The sequence below is a fragment of the Nymphaea colorata genome, chromosome 5, assembly GCF_008831285.2.
Source record: "Nymphaea colorata isolate Beijing-Zhang1983 chromosome 5, ASM883128v2, whole genome shotgun sequence".
Classification (NCBI taxonomy): domain Eukaryota; kingdom Viridiplantae; phylum Streptophyta; class Magnoliopsida; order Nymphaeales; family Nymphaeaceae; genus Nymphaea; species Nymphaea colorata.
Genome location: NC_045142.1, coordinates 10,589,029 through 10,609,315, shown reverse-complemented (window position 1 = coordinate 10,609,315; position 20,287 = coordinate 10,589,029). Strand labels below are relative to the sequence as shown.

Here is a 20,287-nt window from a genome sequence, read left to right as displayed (position 1 = left end):
TTATACTTGTTGGCGTTACGTTGCACGATGCTGCTGTAAATTTCAGATACTCACAAAATATTACTTTTTATGTGAAATTTCTGAAATGTGGGATTAGGGGCATTGGACGTCAGATGTGAATATCAGATACCGTTATTGTCTATGCCGTGGGTAATCAAAAGGAGGACCACTTGCAAATATAAAGTCTAAATCAGTTGCAACCGTTTTCTTGGGACCTAGGTGTCGGATCGTCAACATCATGATTATTCAGGAGAAATTAACTTGTGGCTCGTAACTTAAACTAACCTGCAATGTAGTTCGGTTACAAATGGTTTAAGGCAGAAGAGTTGATAAGGTTTTCAATTAATAAAAGAATGTAGATGTTGCTGACCGACTGTGTCTTGTCCGGTCAAGCTAGTAGATGGATATGCTAATTGGCCAGCTTAGGCATAGCTTGGGAAGCATGTGGGATCAATCGAACGCTAAGTCAAGCAAAAAACAATGCACGTGGATTGTGCATTGTGGTGGTGCAGCGACGAAGCGAATCAATGCATTAAGGTGAACAGTCCATTTGAAAGTGCAAGTCCGTCGTTGGAGAATCCAATGGGTTCTCCACGCATAGTGTTTGGATACACAAGGGGGTACGCGTGGGTTAGGGGCAATTCCCCCAGTGGGTGCATACGCTGCGTTCCACAACCACGTAGAGTCACGCGGGGGTGAGCAAGTGAATGCTCATCGTCGAGTAGGGCGATGGTCGGCCGCCTTACTTAATGACATATAGTCGTCAACTGGCTTCGGCTGGGGACTTCCTCCCAAGAGAAGTCTACCCCCACCCAGATTTTGCAGGGATATAGATAGGCACTTGGAGGAATGACGACGTTCTGACAGGGCTTCATGGCCACGGCTTGCCGATGGCCGACAATGGGATAAACCTGGGTGATGGTGTGCTGAGTGCTTTGCACTCATCGTCTAGTCCACAGTCCCGAAGAAAATATGCTTCCGCTAGCTTAAGAGATGAGTCGGCTGGCCGAAGGCTTTGGAGAACGCCTTCGGCGCCGCGCGGGCTCGAGAAACTCGGCCCGTGACAAGTGGTATCAGAGCATACGATTTCTCAAAGGGAACTTGAAAGATGAGAATGTTGCGATGATAACAAACAAGGGTTCAGATAAATGTTGACTTGTTGATGGTGCCATAAGGGTTTGGGCATGTTCGTCGGACACTGGTTCAGGTGACCGCGTTGGTGTTGGCTAGATGGAGATCACACGTTTCGAAGATGGTGTCTGGGCATCAGGAGCAGAAGGGCCAAGAGAGCCGCTCGCTGAGACAGATAGGGTGAGACCCGACGTGGAAAAGGATTATTCAAGAGGGCAAGTGCCCTTAGTATTGACATGTATCGAGAAAGGAGCATGTGCACGGGTTGGCAACACAGCGTGGAAGTTTGAAACTTAGTGGTCGTCGGAGATGTTCCGGACTTTACTAAGAAATGTGCAAAAAGTGATAGAAAAGTGGGATGATGCTAAGGAATGGACTAGAGGCAAAACACCCGATAAGGTAGCTAGCCGCGACGTGACAGGTGCGTCAACCAGACGAACGGATGAAGGCTCAGTTCAAAAGAAATCAAGGGAATGGTTGTTGAACTTCTCTCGCTTGGGGCAAAGTCACTGAGGTCAGTGACGATTTTGGCGGTGGGAGAGTGTTGTCGGCCGACTGTGTCTAGCCCGACCAAGCTAGTAAATGGATATGCTACTTGGCCAGCTTAGGCATAGCTCGGGAAGCATGTGGGATCAATCGAACGCTAAGTCAAGCAAAAAGCAATGCACGTGGAATGTGCATCGCAGTGGTGCAGCGACGAAGCGAATCAATGCATCAAGGTGAACAGTCCCTTTGGAAGTGCAAGTCCGTCGTTGGGGAATCCAATGGGTTCCCCACGCGTAGTGTTTGGATACACAATGGGGATACACAAGGGGGTGCGCGTGGGTTAGGGGCAATTCCCCCAGTGGGCGCATACGCTTCGTTCCATAACTGCGTAGAGTCACGCGGGGGTGAGCAAGTGAATGCTCATCGTCGAGTAGGGCGATGATCGACCACCTTACTTAATGACATATAGTCGTCAACTAGCTTCGGCTGAGGACTTCCTCCCAAGGGAAGTCTACCCCACCCAGATTTCACAGGGATATAGATAGGCACTTGGAGGAATGGCGACGTTCTGACAGGGCCTCATGGCCACGGCTTGTCGATGGCCGACAATGGGATAAACCTGGGTGATGGTGTGTCGAGTGCTTTGCACTGCTCGTCTAGTCCACAGTCCCGAAGAAAAGATGAATGCTTCTGCTAGCTTAAGAGATGAGTCGGCTGGCCGAAGGCTTTGGGGAACGCCTTCGGCGCCGCGCGGGCTCGAGAAACTCGGCCCGTGACATAGATGCATATAAAAAGAAAATATTTTAGTTATCTTATCATAAGTAAAAAGGAAAATAGTTTATATCCAATTGTACTATGGATGTTGGTCGATCATTAATTAGCTCAGCAAGTCAAATAGAAACTCCATTGATGTGGCTGATTTTTTATCGAGTCAAGAGAAACATGGCCAAGGTTGTAAAAGAGCCGTTAGAGGTCGTTTGATTGCTATCTATTTGGACAAGACAAACAGAACGTCCTGTTCATTACACTAGTCATGTCCTCATGGACAATGATGTTCCTTGTCCACCATTTGACTACTTTAGGAACAGAACATTACGTTCTTGTCCGGCGTTTGTTTCGTATATGTTTGTTTTTGTCCTGTCCGATCTGTCTGTTCTGTTTGTCCTATTTGGTGTTGTTTTTATGTTTCGTTTGAACTGTTTATTCTATCCGATGTTTGTATATTCTCTAATCAGTTTTAGCTATTATATTTGTTTTGTCCACTATAAGATGACATGAATATCTTTTTTTTTTAACAGGTTCTATTAAAACGAGAATAAAATTCATAACATGTTATATGCAAATCAATACATTCGATAACACAATCTACAAAAAATCAACTCTTTCAAAAACATCATTACTGTAAAATGTTCAAACATTTATATAATCACCAGTATCAAGTAAAACTACAAAATACAAATAGTGTAAAATGTTCAACTGTTCAAAGCCATATGTTGGAGTACATTGACATAAAAATATGATTCCTATATAGTCATCTTTTGTCCTATACACTACTCTTCTCATCGAATCCATGTAATACTTGAGAAGTGACATCACCATCTGGTTCCTGCATTTTAGAAATTAAAAAGACAAACAAATAATTAGGTTATCACCATAAAGTATTAAAATAATCAATTATAATTAAAACAATGACATATAATATAATGAGAATGTTACACAATTAATATCTTACTTGAAACATCATCATTCCACATTGTTGAAGTAATCTGCTCACGAAGTTCACTGTTGCTACCATGTATTTGCGTTTGTTCAATATTTTCATCATCATTTATAATTTCACTTACTTCACTATCATTTATATCATCAGAGAAAAATTGTTCAGCATTTGGATTGTGATTGATTATAAAATTATGAAGAATACATGTTGCTTGTACAATTTTAACTTGAGTGGATATTGGATATGACACATGATTCTTCAAAATCGAAAACCTTGCCTTAAGCAAACAAAACACGCTCTTCACAGTAGTGCTCAAAGATGAATGTCTATAGTTGTACAATTCTTCTTTTGTCTCAATTTGCCTTGATCCAGACACATTAAACTCTGATAGATGGTATGACATCTTTTATATGGAGTTAATAATCTGACAATATTTTGGTATCCAACATCGACAAGATAATATTTACCTATTTCATAATCTACAATATGTTTTTTGTCAGTCAAACAATTAAATTGATGATAGTAAATTTAAATCATGAATGTTAATTTTCTTACCATGTGAAATTTCTAATGGATGAAGATTATCTTCAATGCACTGTACAATACTCTTGCATATGCACTTCCTTCCCAACCGGCTAGTATGTAGTGAAACTGCATATGAAATCCCACCACTGCTAAAACATTTTGAGATAAGAATCCTCTCTATTTTGCCAACAATTTTGGCCATTTCTTCGGACATATACTGAAATGTGTGTACCATCAATTGCTCTCAAACAATCCTCTTGATACGTAATATGTGTTAGTATTCTAAATGTTTTACCACAAATAAAAATGTTGACTGTATCTATTATGAATTATAGTTGTTTACCTTAAAGTATGGAAAGAAACATGGATCTCCTCTAACTCGAGCTGGTGTAGTATCATCTCTACGTCCCACACATTCATGTGCAACACGAAGTCCCACGTATTCATGTGCAACATGAAGAATTGCTTTCAAAACTAAGTTGAAGTACTTACTAATTGTTTGTCCTGAGTGCTGAAAATCATATCGGGTTCGTCATTTTGTTGATCATGTCCCAAGGTAATGAGAAACATCACTACTTGTTCTTAAATTGTGATTTCTTTTGCATCACATAATAACTCCCTACTTTTTAACAAATTGCATAATAATGCATATGTTCATTGATCTACCCTCAATAGGTCTAAACAATTTCTTGAATGTCTGTGCATACAATCATGCACAAATTGGGCTCCTGCTAGTCTATTAGTATGTACTAAATTTCTAGTAGGTCTACTTTGAGCTTTCAAGTGTTCCATCATCAACCACATAATAAGAATAAAGATAACTTTGGATATTTCATCCATACTGATAATAAATGCATAAATTCATGAGAATAAACACTATTTAATTGCAAAGAATTGTGAAATAAAAAATAATTGCAAGCATGAATTCATAGCAATTTACTATATATCACAAATTATAAACAATTAAAACATAAAAAATACACTATTACAAACAATTATTATATATCACAAATTACAAACAGTTACACACATCAAAACTAATGCATAATTACAAACTTCCGTAATGATACTTAGTTACAAACATTACATGTCGTTTAGTCAATCTGCATGTACAATCAAGTAACCTGTAACTCACGTGAAATCATAAGAAAAGTGTTTGCTTTATCAAAATTAGAAAGTAAATCGACTGATTTGAAAAACAAGTGATTATCTATTTCCTCTTTTGCATGGTTGAGTTTCTACAAGTTGCCATATGTACTCACCAATGGTTTCAAAAAAATCATCAGTCATGGTTGTGGAAGTTCTCGCTTTTTTGTTTCCCTTCATGCTATTAGAGGTTTCTCCCTGAGTACGAGTATTGCTATCCATTGGTGAAATAGGTAACTGAAAATCATTCTCATCTTGTTCATCCACATTCATTTGAATATCATCTAGTGTCCTACTATCTATTATAATACATAAATTGTGCATTGTAATAGATGATAAAGAACATGGAGAAAGGCTGAATGATGAAATATTTGCAAGCGATACAAATTACAATATAATATTTGTACAAAACTATGAGTGTAACTTCAATGTTATACACATAATGGCTACCTTCAATGGAATGTGAAGCTAATCGAATTAGATGTTTTAGAAGCTACCTTCAATTAATTAATTGCAATTGTTTTCCTAAACCGTTACCCAACCCTTAGCTAAAAATAAGGCACATCGTGACCATTTCCTTGAAACTAAAAATAAACTATTACCTAATCTCTATTATAGGAAAGCATACAAAGCAACTATTTGCATCAGAAGCTGAAATTTTGTTGGTTATAGCCCATAATGATTGCTTAATTCCTTAAAATACAGCCCATAATGATTAGGATGTAACAACTTTTCACTTGCAGCTTTAGATTTTGGTAAAACAAGATATTGATCTGTACCTCACAATTAATCAAGTTGAAGACTCTATTTTCACCCCCATTGACATGCTAAATATTGGCACGTTCCCTTTACTTTTTCACTTTGTGCAACACATAAATGCTAGAAACAATATTTGGCATACCAGTTTTTCTCTTCAAACCAACAATCCACTTATTTCAAAATTAAGATGTATTTGAGCAATGTATTCAATAAATAACTTAAGTCCTAACAACAGGATACATGATTCAAATCTAACACATAATTTCAAGCAATTTACAAGTTCCTTTACAACATTGTCAAACAAATAGAGAGGCTAAATTTGTTCAGGCGCATACCGCCAAAAATATCTAACAGGTAAAATCGAAGTTAAGGATAGATCTAAAAATATACATCTTCAATATATCTACATAAGGGCACAAAAAGATGAAATTGAATATTATTGGACCATGATAATAAGCACGGCATAATCTAGTAAATCAAGAGATCTATTCAAAAAGAACTTTGAGGTCCAGGTCTATGTTTGGATTAATGTCTCATCCATATAAAGTTATGTTCATGTATACTATACTTGGCCTTCTGCAGACATTCAAACTAGGAAACTTTTGTTCTACAAAAAGACCTGACAATGTGTTAGCTCTGCTAACAGAACTCACACACATTCTCCTCTACACATGCACTCAGAAGCCCAACTTCTAAAAGAGGTATCTATGTCCGCAATTAGGGTTTAATGAAATCTCTTCTTCAATATATATACCTCACAATTGGGTGGGTTTATTACAGCGTCCTAACCAGTCCACCCGACCCAAATCTGTTATATTGAGTAAGACATCTGACTCACTGAATTTGACTCATAAAGAGACAAGGCCTCTTCTACTTAAACCCTGGTCAGGTCTAATACAATGATAGTATCTTATAGATATATTTTGGCACAGAACTAAAGGAGTAAAAAAATAGCAACAATCAAGCATATTCATTAGCAATTTAAAAAATATAATGATGTTCATTGATATTGGACCATCAATATTGGCATAGATGCCCATATGAAAAGCAATAAAATTTATTGAAACAGACAGAAAATTTAATACCTTGTGCAAATGAAACTTCACTTCTTCGACAACTACAATTATGTCAGTTGCTAGCTGTGGTGCCACAAACCTGCATGATTTATCAAAATTAAAGACATAAAGGGAACCATTTTAATAAAATTAGTCAATCAGGAGAACACCATTTTTGCAATCAATACAAAGAAACAACTTAAACTTTACAAAGAAGGTCAAATCCATATTTAAACAGGAAAAGGATGACTTGAGGTACACATCATGCACAATTTTTCAATAACCAAAAGAATGATTATTTGGATGACCACCAAGAGTATTATATGCCATGTTACATGCAGAAATCTGAAGGCACTATAATGATATTGTATTTGACAGAGACAACTCTTTAATTGTGAAGATGGTTCATGATGACATTGTGTCATGTTAGGCTTGGATTTTAGGCCTGCTTGGCCTAAGTGGATATTCAAGAAAAGCTTTGGAAACTGCAGACAGAGTGCTGGCCATGGGGTCAGCAAATAATAGCAAATTCTTTGCAATACTGAGATCTTGGAAGCAAAAGGTGATCTCGTTGATGATAGACTCAAATAAATATACAACATACATGTGCACAGACATTTCACTGTGCACACTATGCTGATCACGATACAAGATTTCGGTCAAGCTTTTCCACAAACATTTGTGCACAGACATTTCACTGTGCACACTATGCTGATCACGATACAAGATTTCGGTCAAGCTTTTCCACAAACATTTTGGGAGCATCTTCCATTCAATAGTAAAAAACCCAAATCCAGTATCCCAATCGTTGCCATTTGCAACAAATGCAAAAGGGCTTTAGCTACCATTCACAATAGAATCAAACAATAGAGAGAGGAAAGAAAAAGAGAGAGAAAGAGAGAGAGAGAGAGATGGGAATAGATTGGTACCTGGAAAGCAGAAGGTCACCCTACCTTGCTGAAAGCCGTTGCCCAGGAGCTGCTGGAAGATGCCCTGTTGAGGAGCTGCTCAAGGACGCCCACTGAGAAGCTGCAAGCGATGCTGCAATGGTCACCATCGAGAAGGAGATAAATAGAAAGGGCTAGGGCAGCTCGGGCGATGGAGGAGAAGGAAAGAAACAAGAAGGGCTAGGGCAGCTCGGGGGCGGAGACGAGGGCAGAGATGGAGGAGAAAGGCAGCTGGGGGGTGGAGGCGAGGAGAAAAGCAGCATAGATGGGGGCGGAGATGGAGGAGAAGGAGATGGTGTCAAGGGCTCGGGGTCGGGACTCGTGGTCGTTGGGGGTGGGAGAGGAAGAGTCTTCTGTCTTGTCTATTCCGAGGGTTAGCTCGGAACGGAATGAAACAAAAAAATAATTTATATTTGTATCTAGTTGTTAACCGTGTCCAACTTGTCATGTGGACATCGTTTGATGAAAAATTTGATTAGACGGGACACGTGTGTCCTGTTTCACGTGTCCTATAGCCATCAAATGACAGTCAATCTCATATTCACAGTGATACGAGATCACTGGGGTCTTAGAACTGCACATTTAAGGCTGGACCCTCTCAATCCAACCTTAAAACCATGGTTTTTTACATGTAACATAATTTAATATACACTTTACTTATGTAATGTGTGATAGCCTTGGGTCTCAAATCCGTGACTACATTAAAGGGTGTGCCTTGTAAAATCCTTAGTTTAAACAAACCGATATCTTAATATTGTGGATTTTAAATCTACATATAAATAACCATGGATTTTAGGGGTGGATGAGAGAGTGTCCGACCTTGAATCCATGGATGTATGATCCTTGTGATCTCAGATCACTGCTGATCTGAGATCGGTGGTAAAACAAATGCATCCTTTTAGTTCACAAGGTTAAGTCCCAATAACAGACTTATACAACACTTTCAAAGGGTTTGAACAACACACAAGCGCCCTAGGGCATGACGTCAAACAAGATTTCACACAAAGTAGAATAATTTGTCCCTAACATGAGTCACAGGTTGGGAACAACATGACTGTGATGCAAGTCCCTTGCCAAGTTTTTAAGCAATGGCAATAACTGCTTGTGGTAAAGCCAAAGGTGAACAGAACCACTGGTGGTGGGATTCTACTTCTCCGAGCATTAGCGGAGCCAGAAATTTTTTCTGGTGGGCGCATTCATTCAATAACTTTAATTTCTTTAGGACACTTACAGGTATAACAATCAAATATATCAAAACATCAACATTTTTATTAAACTAATCTTGTGAGGCTGGTGTGGGTCAATCGACACCTTCCACACCTGCCCCACCAAAAAAAAAAGCCTCTTAGGATGGGGCGGTTAGCTGGCAGGCAGCTAATCTCTAAGCAGCCAGTCACCACCCCAAATTCTTGGGGCATCAACTTTCTAAGATGCAAAAGAGGGCCACTAACACGCAAGTTGAAGTGCGGTAGGGTAGGAGTGACACTTTGAGGCACCAAAAACATGTCTTCTACCCGAAGGAGATGAGGAGTGGGGTGGAGGGTGCTAGGAAACCCTCGTCACCTGGACCCCCACAAGTCTTTTTCTGTTTCTTTCTTTTTCCTCTATTTCTTAATGCAGGAAAGGCCACTTACACACTGTTTAGAAGGGGTGATGTACTTCATTCTTCACCTGCTTCAATCTTATGGCAAAAGATCTGAATTGAATTCTAAACCACCTTCAACCTGAAGGCTTTATGCTATGTGTGAAGCCCTTGTGGACTCCGCTACATTGGGTAACTTTACTAATTATCATGCTAGAAAATGATCCAAGAGGTGTTCGCAGTCCTAGAAAGTCCACGACTAGCACGTTGCTACTTATAAATTCAAATCTCATTGTGTCTGCTTCTAGCGTCACCAAGCTTCACAGTCCTTGTGTTATGTATGTAAATAGTTTGGATTTGGGTCGGATCCAACCTCTGCAGAACTTGACATTATCAGTTCACATAATCAAATTCAGATTCAGTCTCGAATTCGGACCCCGTTTCTCTAAACTGATTTTGGAAATTGAGTAGCCTAAGATCCATTCCACATCTTTGAATATGCCCTCACATGCATAATAAAGAGTTCGTATACAACCAAAATAAACCTAAAAGGTCACATGGTATCAACCAGAATAAGAAAAATGTAGCACTCTTAAACTAGTGGATTTGGATCTCATGACGTGACATATGACTGAACAACAATGTCCGGCATTAAAGGTGAACAGGTTCACCAAATCATACAGGTTTCGTCATGTATATAGGCAAAAGTAGGTGCAAATATAGGTGGATTAGTAATTAGTATGGATCCTGGACATTAAGAGGAAAAGAAAAATTTAAGCGTACTCTGCAGTTGACACTAAGGACCATAGACCTTTCGCGGCAGGCCTTCTAAGGCGCCATAAAAGTCATTTCTGCGAAGCCTTCTGCGTAGGGCTTGGGTTCAGGTGACATTAGGTGGGGCCTTCAATTATGAGGACCTTTTTTTCATGGTGAAAGGAGAAAGAATGAGAATCAGGGTAATAAGAAAAAAGAGAAAAGGCAGGGAAGAAGGTGCAGAGAGTAAAAAGAGGAAATCACAGCAGCACTATTTGGGGTTCTATTCTTGTAAATTGGGTGCTTCTTTCATGCTTTTCTTGAACTTTTTGACAGAAAAAGAGACGGGAGATTTTTACCTGTTGTGATTGCTATTAGCGTTGAAAACTTGTGGAGGAACTATTGCTGGTGTATTGGCTTTCCATTTTGAACAGCGGCTTCTCTTGCCATGTGGTCTTTTACTAAAAAAATTTGGGGTTTTACGTGTAATATCTTGTGCTTCTGTTCTATGCCATTTTTCTTTGTCTCCTTTGTCTACAGCAGCTGGTTAGGAATGTACATCGAACGAGCCAAGCTCGATGTACATTCTTACCCGAGTTCAAGTCAAGCTTTATGAGGCAAGCTCGACCTTGAGTCGTTTAAGCTCGTGTTACTTGATTCATATATTTTTTTTTTCGTTAAATGAAAACTAAAACCATAAAAAAGATGTTACAATTTCTTAAAAATTACTAACATGCCCCTAAATTTTAACAAACAGGGAAGACACGAGCAAAGTCAAGCTTGTGTAACTCAGACACGAGCAAAGTCAAGCTTGTGAAACTCGACCTCGACTCGTTTATAACTCGAGTTTTAACTCAAGCTCGAGTTTGATTCATTTACTAAATAAGTTGAGACAAACGAGTTCGAGTGAAGCCCGAGTTCGCTCAACTCATTATACATCTATATTAAGTCGTATGCTATAGTTTCTACCAGCGAATTGGACTGCACCGTTCCATTGTGCGGTGCAAGAAACGGTCGGCCGTGAAACTTGTTGAATAGTTTATTCAACTATAGAGATTCTGGTCTACCCGGAAAATAGAAAATATATTTTAATCAGTTGTATCCCGATTTTTGTCAAATGGTTTGGATTCCGTTGTGTGAAATGGAAATTTAAAAAATGCAAAAATAAGAGATCAGTTTTATCCCAGTGAGAAGTTTCTCATTTGCAATATTCATGTTATATTATATATGAAAGCAAACGAGATAATTAGATTCCCTTGATTTGTGGGATCCACGTTATATTATGAAAGCAAACGATGTAATCAGTTTTACCAGGTTGATTCGGTATAGTGATCGACGGAGTTCACTTACTGAACTTGGTGACTCAGTTCTCAATCTGGTAAAAAGGAATTATAATGACTAGGCCGAGTCAAAGGTGGGTTTAACCGACCCATCTACGGATATGATCTAAGTGTGCATATTATATATACAAATGTACTTATAGATGATATGAAAACCAGATGTTATTTCAAATTTTCAATGCAGTGCATATAAAAGATATGTGAATAATGTACATGCATATATAATATGGAAGCTTTAGTAATATAGGTACTACAATTATACATCTAAAGCTGTATATTATATATCCATGCACATTATTGTACATGTTATGTAGAATATATCAGTCTTATAATGAATCAAATGTACTATTTTATGCAAAATATGAAGTTACCAAAACCAGGCAAAGTGCCTGAGTTGACAATATGAAGTTACCAAAACCAGGCAAAGTGCCTGAGTTGACAATATGAAGTTACCAAAACCAGGCCAAGTGCCTGAGTTGACTCGACGAGTCACGTGTCAATTTACTCTGAGTTGAGTCCCCAAGTCAATGAGTTTTAAAACCTTGACCCAGACATACTGGACTTTCATATTTTGTTCAGTTTCTTACTACTTATTATGATCTTCATAGCTAGACCTTCATTTCTTAATAGATAGGCAACTTTGGATGAGTGGGAGCCCCTCATTTGCACATTGCTTTGAGGTGTAGGGCTGCTTTATGGAGCATTTGATGTACCAGAACTATGGAATTTTAGAATCAGAATGCTCATTTTTTAATAAATTGGGAAAATTAAAACTTGGAATTTTGATTCCATTCCGGTTTGAGGAGGAATTGTTATTTGATTTTGAAAGTTTTATTGATGCACAACAATTCCAAACCATCAAATGCCCCCTAAAGGGTTTGAAAGTAGAGACAATGCACCATCAACTTGGTGCCACACTAAGGACTAGGAGCATATTACCCGTAAAAATCAAACTGACAACAAGCCGATAATAACACACCAGATATGCTATGCCACTTAAAGCTTCTTCTGTAGATGGCCCATCTTTGGCCTGCGGTGGTGTATGTCTATCATGTCACATCTGCTTGTTTTACTGCTCATTGAAGGGAAAGAGATCAGTTTGCATGTGCCTCCAACATATGTTTTTCATGCTTGAGTTAGTTTCAGTCATTTTCTGCAATTCGAAGGTGTAATATTGTGAATTTTTCGTTTATATAGAGAGAGTGAGAGGGAGAGAGATGTGTACCCACATGAAGTTCTTTGTAAATGTGGACGTGCTTGCATAGCCTGCATACTTGCACCACGTTTTTTTCTTGTAAAAAGGAACTCCGGTTGAGGAGAATTTGAAGCTATTGATCGTAAAATCTGATCTACAAAGACCTGCACTCCGTCCAATCACAGCCACTCGAAGGCAACGTATGCATTGCGTCGGAGTGCCGTGTAAAAAGAGGTCGCCTACGAAATGCATCAGGCAGCCTCTGATCAAAGGGGATATCCCCATCCTGGCCTTCGTCTCTAAGTGAATTTTGGTGCTGTGTAAAAAGAGACAGCCTTGCTCAAAGGAGATGCATCTAGGCCTTCGTCTCTCTAAGGGACACAACTTGATCAAAGGAGATGAGGAAGGCCAGGATGGATCTCCTTTGAGCAAGGCTGCCTGATGCATTTCATAGGCACAGCACCTCCGGTGCATGCATACATTGCCTTGAGTGGCTCTGGCCAGATGGCTTCTACTTACATAAAAAAGTGACTTCTAAATATGAGTATAATAAATAAACCTGTTGCTCTCAGTGAATGGTTTATAGAAATAGACTCAGTGAATCAGAGTCATGGTGGAAGGATCAAATTTTCTTTCATATATAACTTGACCTTTTAGCCATCGCTCTCCTCACCTCTCCACATGTTCTACCACATTTTGCCGGAAGAATGAAGGAAAGAAATATGTTTCATTAGAAAACAAGATTGGTAGTTGTTAGAATATATATCACGTACATAGCATACATTTATAAGCCGTATTTGATGAAAATTGTTTGAGCCTTTGATTTTAAGAAGATCCAACGGTGAAAATTAAGTTGAAAGATAAAAATTTTGTTATATTTTCAAGACTGAAATTTTTCTCAATGGAATAAACAAATGAGTTTCCTTAATTGAAATATTTTTCATTATTCAAGGGGTATTTCAATCTCTTAAAAATACAAAGACTTTTTTTTCAATTTCATATTTGTCATATGATTTTCTTAAAGTAAATAGTCACGATAATTCCAATAAGTGTTCTTTTTTTTTAGTTTTATCCAATTACAGCCGTTCTCATGCAATGCATCAAACTGTATGTTATGAAAAGGCAAAAAAAATTTTGTCCAAACTTAATATAAAATTAGATTAGACCAACCGCTAGAAGAATTTTCCGGCCTCTCATAGCTCAAGTACATGATGTGTGAATAAAAAAAAAAACAAAAAGAAGAAGAAGAAAAGCCGGCCAATCATCGTTCTCACACAATCTGTTACAAATAGTTGGGTTTACCAATTACGCAAGCTTCGTGGGATTTCAAAATTTATTTTTTTTGTCCAGAACTTGCCGTGACCCAAAGAAAGCGGGCCCAATTCCCCATGTACATAATCTCGTGACGAAAGTCACGTGCAGCTGATTTGTGGTTCGCAACACGAGATGGTTTTTGGCATCCGCCGTCGCGTCACCACAGTTTCTCGCCTCACAATTTTGGGAACTTTCCCTTTCTGCCGTGTGACCACAATATTAACCAACGGTTGGCACCGTCTGTTAATTAACGAACATCGCCACTAGCAACAATCTTAGTGCATAATAACCTTATTGATAGCAGTAATGGACATTACTGCAGATTAGTTATTAACGACCATAACAGTAGCAGCTCATCTAGCAAAAGCCACTTGTAAATGTCACCACGTTAAAGGGGAAACCACTCAAGAAATTTGCATGCCTTTCCTTTGCAACCAACAATAGCGACAATTGCTAGTCTTTAGTTGGCTTTAGTTGAAAGAAGTAAAGCTCCAAAGCAGTTCTAAACTCAAAAGAAGGAGAGAAAAGGGTTTGAGCTTTAGCCTCTTCGTGGTATATCTCTTTTAATTGTAGCTGCTTTACCACCTGAACTTGCCACAGTTTATCTTCACGTTTGGATCAGACTTCAAGTACGAATAACTATTGGAAAAAAAAAAAAAAAGAAACTCAAACCAATTATTATCACTTAAGAGTTTTCTTACTGATGATGGTGCATCAACTGAAAAATGCGACTTTTGTTTCATACAGTAGTTGGAGCCAGAAAATTTTGGGCGAAGGGCACTTATTGGTCTCTGGCTTGGACTAACGTGGGCACTGCACATGGCTGAACCCTGGTCCTGCGCGTCCCAGTGAAAGCTTTTATGGGCTGGTGTAAACAGCGGCCTGGTCCAGTCACATGGTGGCTCCAGTACTGGTTTCATGTTAACAAACAAAGACAACAGACAAACAGATCTGCACTCGAGGGAAGAAGTTTGCTTAAACTATCAAGTAAAAGAAAAAGTTAGAACGATGGCAAGTTGGCTACAGCGATTGTATTTTCTTTTATAAACAACAACAGTGCTAAGCAACAGGAATAATGCCCATTAATATGGTCCTGACAATTTATTAAGCTAGTTTATTCACCAAATGGAAAAGAGCTGTTCATGTACAAATGAGCTGAGAAAAATGAACCATCCATTGCAAAGATTTTGATGGTGGAGATCGACTGTCATATGCTCTGCTCCAAACTTGATCCTCTGGCCTGTCGTATCTGTAGAGTATCTTTTCACCTGAACAATGAGACTGAAGTTGGAAAACCATTGGCATGTAAATGGTCGAGGTCTCGAGGACCATCCACAGGCAAAGTGAGTGGAGAATCTTTCTGCCACAAATATTAAGATATTTATAAAAAACATAAGTAGCTTTATGATGCTAAGATATTTATAGAAAAACATACACAAAAAATACATTTGGTAAAATGTTTTGAATTTGTTATTGGTAGAAAAAAGAAACCTTTAATTAAGTATGTTATTTTCTATCGGGTAGCTGTTTCTAGTTCATTCCTCTAATTCTTAACAAGCACGTCAGACTTTTACCTGCCCAAGCATCAATGGTGGAGCCACATATAAACAGCTGAGCTAACCACACCAGCTCCTCAATGTTCCTTTATTTTCACACCAACATTTTGAAATATTTGCTCTATTACAAGTACGATTGCTCTTCGAACATAGAAATCTGTGAATGAGTGCCCATCCAAAAAATTCTTTTGACTGAGAAGCGGACACTTGCTTCTAACTCAACTTTGTGCAACATCATTTTTCACACAAGTTTTTTAAATTTAGTGGGTAATGGCGGATCTTTAGTATGGAAGATTCATATACAACATGCAATTAGTGTCGCAATCAATAAGAGAATTAATCCTAATGATGATAATATCAACCACAATAATAATAATAACTGGTCGAACAAAAGTCATGGGTGCCTCGTGGATTGCCAAATATTCAATAAAGTACTCGAGGGAAAAGCTCAACCAACCACATTCCTCCTAACTGCCCCCTACTTTTGGTGCCTTTTCTCCTCTGTCCCCCGGTTTAAGGATTTCTATTGGTTGGTAAAAAAGGAAGAAGAGAGAGAGAAGGTTTTCACCGATTTCGTCTCATTGTCTTTGCGTGGGAAGAAAACGAAGAAGAAAAACAGTTCGGTGAAAATACAAAAAGCTGAAAGAAATGATTAAAGAAAGAAAAGTATTGAAGGTGCTTCTGGAATTTGGATGATTGCCAACAACTAATCCAATGTGATAGCCACACCGAGGTTGGTTGTCACATCTGATCAGTTATGAGAAATTCCGGTGAGGAAGTCAGAGATAATATTATGGCAGGAAGAGCACAAGATGTTAGGATGGGCCGCCAACAGGGAGCGAGTGAGAGTGCAATGACAGAAGAGTGGTGATGGAGAAGATCCTTCTTCTTTCATTAACTACCCAACAGAAATTCTGGGCTAGGAAACAGAACCCAACTGAAATATCCTTTCTTAAGAGAGGAAAAAGATCGCCATTGAAACTACACGGTCCTTCATTCTAGGCACACATCGAGGTTTCATCATTTCTCCTCAGTCTGCTGCTGTCATCTGTGTCTGCTCGCAGGTAATCAGCAAGAAAAGCAGGGAGTAACTCTGTTCTGTTGCAGGCACCCGAAGGCTATATAATGCCTGATCTGAAGCTCCATGTCATCCAAGCAAAGAGAGGCACCATCTCAAGCATCAGCCTTTTCTGTCACTTTCTCCAGTGTTGCAGTTAGAAGAACGTCCTGTTGGTCATGTCCTCTGGTGGCTTCTAGGTTAAACAGGTTTTTGAGCCACAAAATCCAGATTTCCTGACAAAGTATGCGACATCCAACTTCTTGAAGTGAGCTGTTACTTCTTTGAAGGCCTGGTTCTGGCTTTTGGGTAAGCCAACATCACATATTGGTAGCAGTTCATTAGTTTCTCCACTTGCTACTTCAAATAAAGAAAAGCCACATTTGGTGGGATTTGGTGAATCACCATTTCTTCTTCCATTTTTGTTTATTGAGCTTGTCTTTCGGGATCCAAGGGTTTGGGCATGGAGAGAATGCAGTCTGCGGTTGCTCTTTTCATTGGATTCCTAGCCTTCCACATGGGAGGTCATGTTGCTGCTCAAGCTGGTTTTGTTGGAACCAGTGGGAGCCATTTTGTTCTGAATGGGAATCCAATTTATGTGAATGGTTTCAATGCCTACTGGTTAATGTACATGGCTTCTGATCCTTCACAGAGAGACAAAGTGAGCTCTGTTTTCAAACAGGCTTCTAGCTACGGTTTAACTGTGGCTCGTACTTGGGCTTTTAGTGATGGTGGCTATAGAGCATTGCAGTATTCACCTGGCTCCTATAATGAGGAAATGTTCAAGGTGATTATGTTTTACCATTTTCTTTCAAGTCAGTGACATTTTTTTGCTTTGGGGGTTGTACATGTGCTGCATTCCAAAATATTGAATTTCTAAACAGAACTTGGTGGATTTTGCAGGGGCTAGACTTTGTTGTCTCTGAAGCCAAAAAATATGGGATCTACCTCATACTGAGCCTAGCCAATAACTACGAAAATTATGGTGGAAGGCATCAATATGTGCAATGGGCAAGAGATCAGGGACAGTATTTGAGCTCCGATGATGATTTCTACACAAACCCAGTTGTCAAAGGCTACTATAAGAACCATATCAAAGTATCTCTCTCACTCTGTGTGAGAATATGTTGTTACCTTGTGTTTTCTTCCATTTCACCTTGGCTCTTTTATTCGTTGGTTACTGTTTCATATTTGTGGTCCTTCATTGATTTCTCATGATGGACTTTAACTAAAATCAAACTTTCTTTTATTTGGCAGGCTATTCTTACCCGAGTGAATTCATTCACTGGCATAGCATATAAGGACGATCCCACCATTTTTTCATGGGAGCTCATAAATGAGCCTCGATGCCAGAGTGACCTCTCTGGCAGGACACTTCAGGTACGAAAATATTACCAAAATTCTTGGCATCTAAAATTTTGCAGATAGTCTTGTTTTATGGAAGAATCTGAGAGTGCACTTTCTTTTTCCTCGATGGAAAATATCCAGGGTTGGATCGAAGAAATGGCTGATTACTTGAAGTCCATAGACAGTAAACATCTACTAGAAGTGGGCCTAGAAGGTTTCTATGGCGAATCAACACCTTCAAGGAAGCAGTATAATCCAGGTTATGGAGTTGGAACCGACTTCATCACTAACAATCAAGTAGCAGGGATTGATTTTGCTACCATCCATGCATATCCAGATCAATGGTAATTACCACAATTTTTTCTTGTTATTTTCCATGGCAGAATGCTTTTTAGATTGCCATCCACGTGAAATTGACCTTTTCAATCATATGTAGCCTTTCCATGATCTTCTAAACAAGCAACAGGAGCCTTTTACCTCGGTTTAATTCTTCATCTTTCATGCTAGTAATGTGCCTTTAGACTTTTGAACACACCAGTTTAAACATTCTTTAACATCATTTTTTCTTCACGATTTTTCTGCAGCCCTTTTCACAAGTTTTTCATGAAATGCACTTTCTTTTATTTATATTAACAATTTCTCAGAAATTCAGTAGCATTTTCCTCCCCACCAAAGATGCAGCATATGTGGAAAAAGATCAGCTGCATGTGCAACTTCCTATTTTCTTCTAAATTCCTTTTCATATACAGACTAGGCAGTAGAGCTGCATTAACTGAGCAATTCTTCCTGACCGATTTTTTTTCAGAAAGTAAACTGCTACAGTTTTTATATTTTTCAGAAGGGCATAATTATTCCCTTCTTTTGTTTTACAGGCTTTCTGGGAGTTCAAGTGAACAAGATCAGCTCAATTTCTTATACAACTGGGTGCAGTCACACATTGACGACTCAAACTATGAACTTAGAAAGCCACTTCTCTTTACAGAATTTGGTAAGTCTTCAAAGGACTCAGGCTTCACGCAGACAGAGAGGGAGAACCTCTATCAAAGTGTCTACAACAGTATTTATACCTCTGCAAGAAGTGGTGGTGCTGGAGGTGGTGCACTGTTCTGGCAAATGTTGGCTGAAGGCATGGATGACCTTAGAGATGGATATGAAATCATAGTGAATGAAGACCCAACTACTGCAAATTTGATTGCAGAGCAATCGCACAAACTATCGGGACTTAACCGTATGTTTGCAAGGATGACGGCTAATAGAAAAATGAAGGGCCTTGTTCATTAAAAAGGAGGATCTTCAGCACCAATATAACCCTTAGTTTCTTAAATAGTTTCTGTTTTGTGGGGATTGTTGACGCTCTGCTTTGTGTAACAACTGCAGAGCTCAAGATGTTAACGAAGAAATTGTAATAGGTATATCTGGTTACTTCTAATAAAAGAAACTTCATACAAAGCTACTATCAATCTTGCAGACCTTTCATTTCACATCATATCTTTCAGGACCTTATGTTCTTTTGTCTTGTCGGGCGACATTATATAGTCTCTTACAGTGGCCCATCCCAAAGCCGCGTAAGATATACAGAACTCGTCTTGCTTGTTCAAGTCAATGGCTTAGATGCAGGGTTTTTCCAAGACTTGTTCTGCAAGTGGGATCTTTATGTTTATTCAATATCTGATGGAGACTCTGATTAGACCCCACTTCTTCACATTACAACAAATTGAAGAGATACGTAAACTGATGCAGCATTCAACTTCGGACTCGAAATGCTGTTTACTTGTCAAGCGAGGTTGGCCTGAGCTAGTAAGAAGGCAAACGAAGAATGAGGCACCGACAACAAGATATCAGTTATTAGTTCAAGTTTGATTTAAATAATAAAAAAAATATACAGAATCGTATAACTTCTGTAAACAGTTGATTATACTAAACGGTTAATTAATATGCAGATCACAGCTTAAAAACACATATGACAAGAATGGGATTACCTTAGAAAAATTGTACTTATACTGGCAGGTCTTGCTATCATGCACAAGCCATGAGCTATTATACGCGCCACAATATTTGCCAGCAGACCTGGCGCGACTTCTAGGCATTAACTTAGTAAATGTAGCGGCAGTGTTTTTATTTGCATGCATTGTTGTTTAGTTTTTTCTTCTCCATTATGATAGTGCGTTCAAAGAGTGGAGGGAGCAACAAGATAAACAAGGTTATGGTAGAGTAGATATGATAATTTTTATTTATTTTTTATTGTATGATTTCATTTTTGATTGAATATTGCATGTTTAGATAAATTACCTTAGTATTTTGTATGCGTATGATATTTGTTTTTCTTCATTGATTGTAGGTTCAAGCTTACAAAGCTAGTCACGTTTTCTACCTTTCT

At 38.7% G+C, this 20,287-nt stretch overlaps 2 protein-coding genes across 7 annotated transcripts; one reads left to right on the top strand and one right to left on the bottom strand.

Moving 5' to 3' along the window:
- Nucleotides 1–3,026: 3,026 nt before the first annotated feature.
- Nucleotides 3,027–8,091, bottom strand: LOC116255020 (uncharacterized). 5 transcript variants are annotated; one of them, XM_031630721.2, is made up of 4 exons: nucleotides 7,773–8,091; nucleotides 6,850–6,919; nucleotides 5,122–5,242; nucleotides 3,027–3,223 (listed from the first exon to the last, which is right to left on the bottom strand). In XM_031630721.2, the coding sequence occupies exons 1-4, from the start codon at nucleotides 7,874–7,876 to the stop codon at nucleotides 3,210–3,212; spliced, it is 309 nt and encodes a 102-aa protein (XP_031486581.1). In that variant the 5' UTR covers nucleotides 7,877–8,091; the 3' UTR covers nucleotides 3,027–3,209. The 5 variants fall into 5 exon arrangements, 4 of the variants coding, with proteins under 4 accessions (XP_031486581.1, XP_031486582.1, XP_031486583.1 ...); XM_031630722.2 differs by having other exon boundaries at nucleotides 5,122–5,203; XR_004172802.2 differs by lacking the exon at nucleotides 5,122–5,242 and having other exon boundaries at nucleotides 7,749–8,091.
- A 7,964-nt stretch (nucleotides 8,092–16,055) lies between these two features.
- LOC116253861 (mannan endo-1,4-beta-mannosidase 1-like) lies at nucleotides 16,056–19,359 on the top strand. 2 transcript variants are annotated; one of them, XM_031628828.2, is made up of 6 exons: nucleotides 16,056–16,520; nucleotides 16,614–17,350; nucleotides 17,467–17,661; nucleotides 17,821–17,943; nucleotides 18,052–18,254; nucleotides 18,783–19,359. In XM_031628828.2, the coding sequence occupies exons 2-6, from the start codon at nucleotides 17,027–17,029 to the stop codon at nucleotides 19,189–19,191; spliced, it is 1,254 nt and encodes a 417-aa protein (XP_031484688.1). In that variant the 5' UTR covers nucleotides 16,056–16,520; nucleotides 16,614–17,026; the 3' UTR covers nucleotides 19,192–19,359. The 2 variants fall into 2 exon arrangements, with proteins under 2 accessions (XP_031484688.1, XP_031484687.1); XM_031628827.2 differs by having other exon boundaries at nucleotides 16,056–17,350.
- Nucleotides 19,360–20,287: the final 928 nt, after the last annotated feature.

What these genes read in the sequence shown, in the direction of transcription:
- LOC116255020 (XM_031630720.2), bottom strand. Translation starts at nt 7,876, where the DNA reads ATGGTGACCATTGCAGCATCGCTTGCAGCTTCTCAGTGGGCGTCCTTG. An exon ending in GGGCAACGGCTTTCAGCAAG is followed by an intron (nt 6,920 to 7,772) that starts GTAGGGTGACCT and finishes TAAATCATGCAG; the next exon opens with GTTTGTGGCACCACAGCTAG.
- LOC116253861 (XM_031628828.2), top strand. Translation starts at nt 17,027, where the DNA reads ATGGAGAGAATGCAGTCTGCGGTTGCTCTTTTCATTGGATTCCTAGCC. An exon ending in ATAATGAGGAAATGTTCAAG is followed by an intron (nt 17,351 to 17,466) that starts GTGATTATGTTT and finishes TGGATTTTGCAG; the next exon opens with GGGCTAGACTTTGTTGTCTC. An exon ending in TCTCTGGCAGGACACTTCAG is followed by an intron (nt 17,944 to 18,051) that starts GTACGAAAATAT and finishes GAAAATATCCAG; the next exon opens with GGTTGGATCGAAGAAATGGC.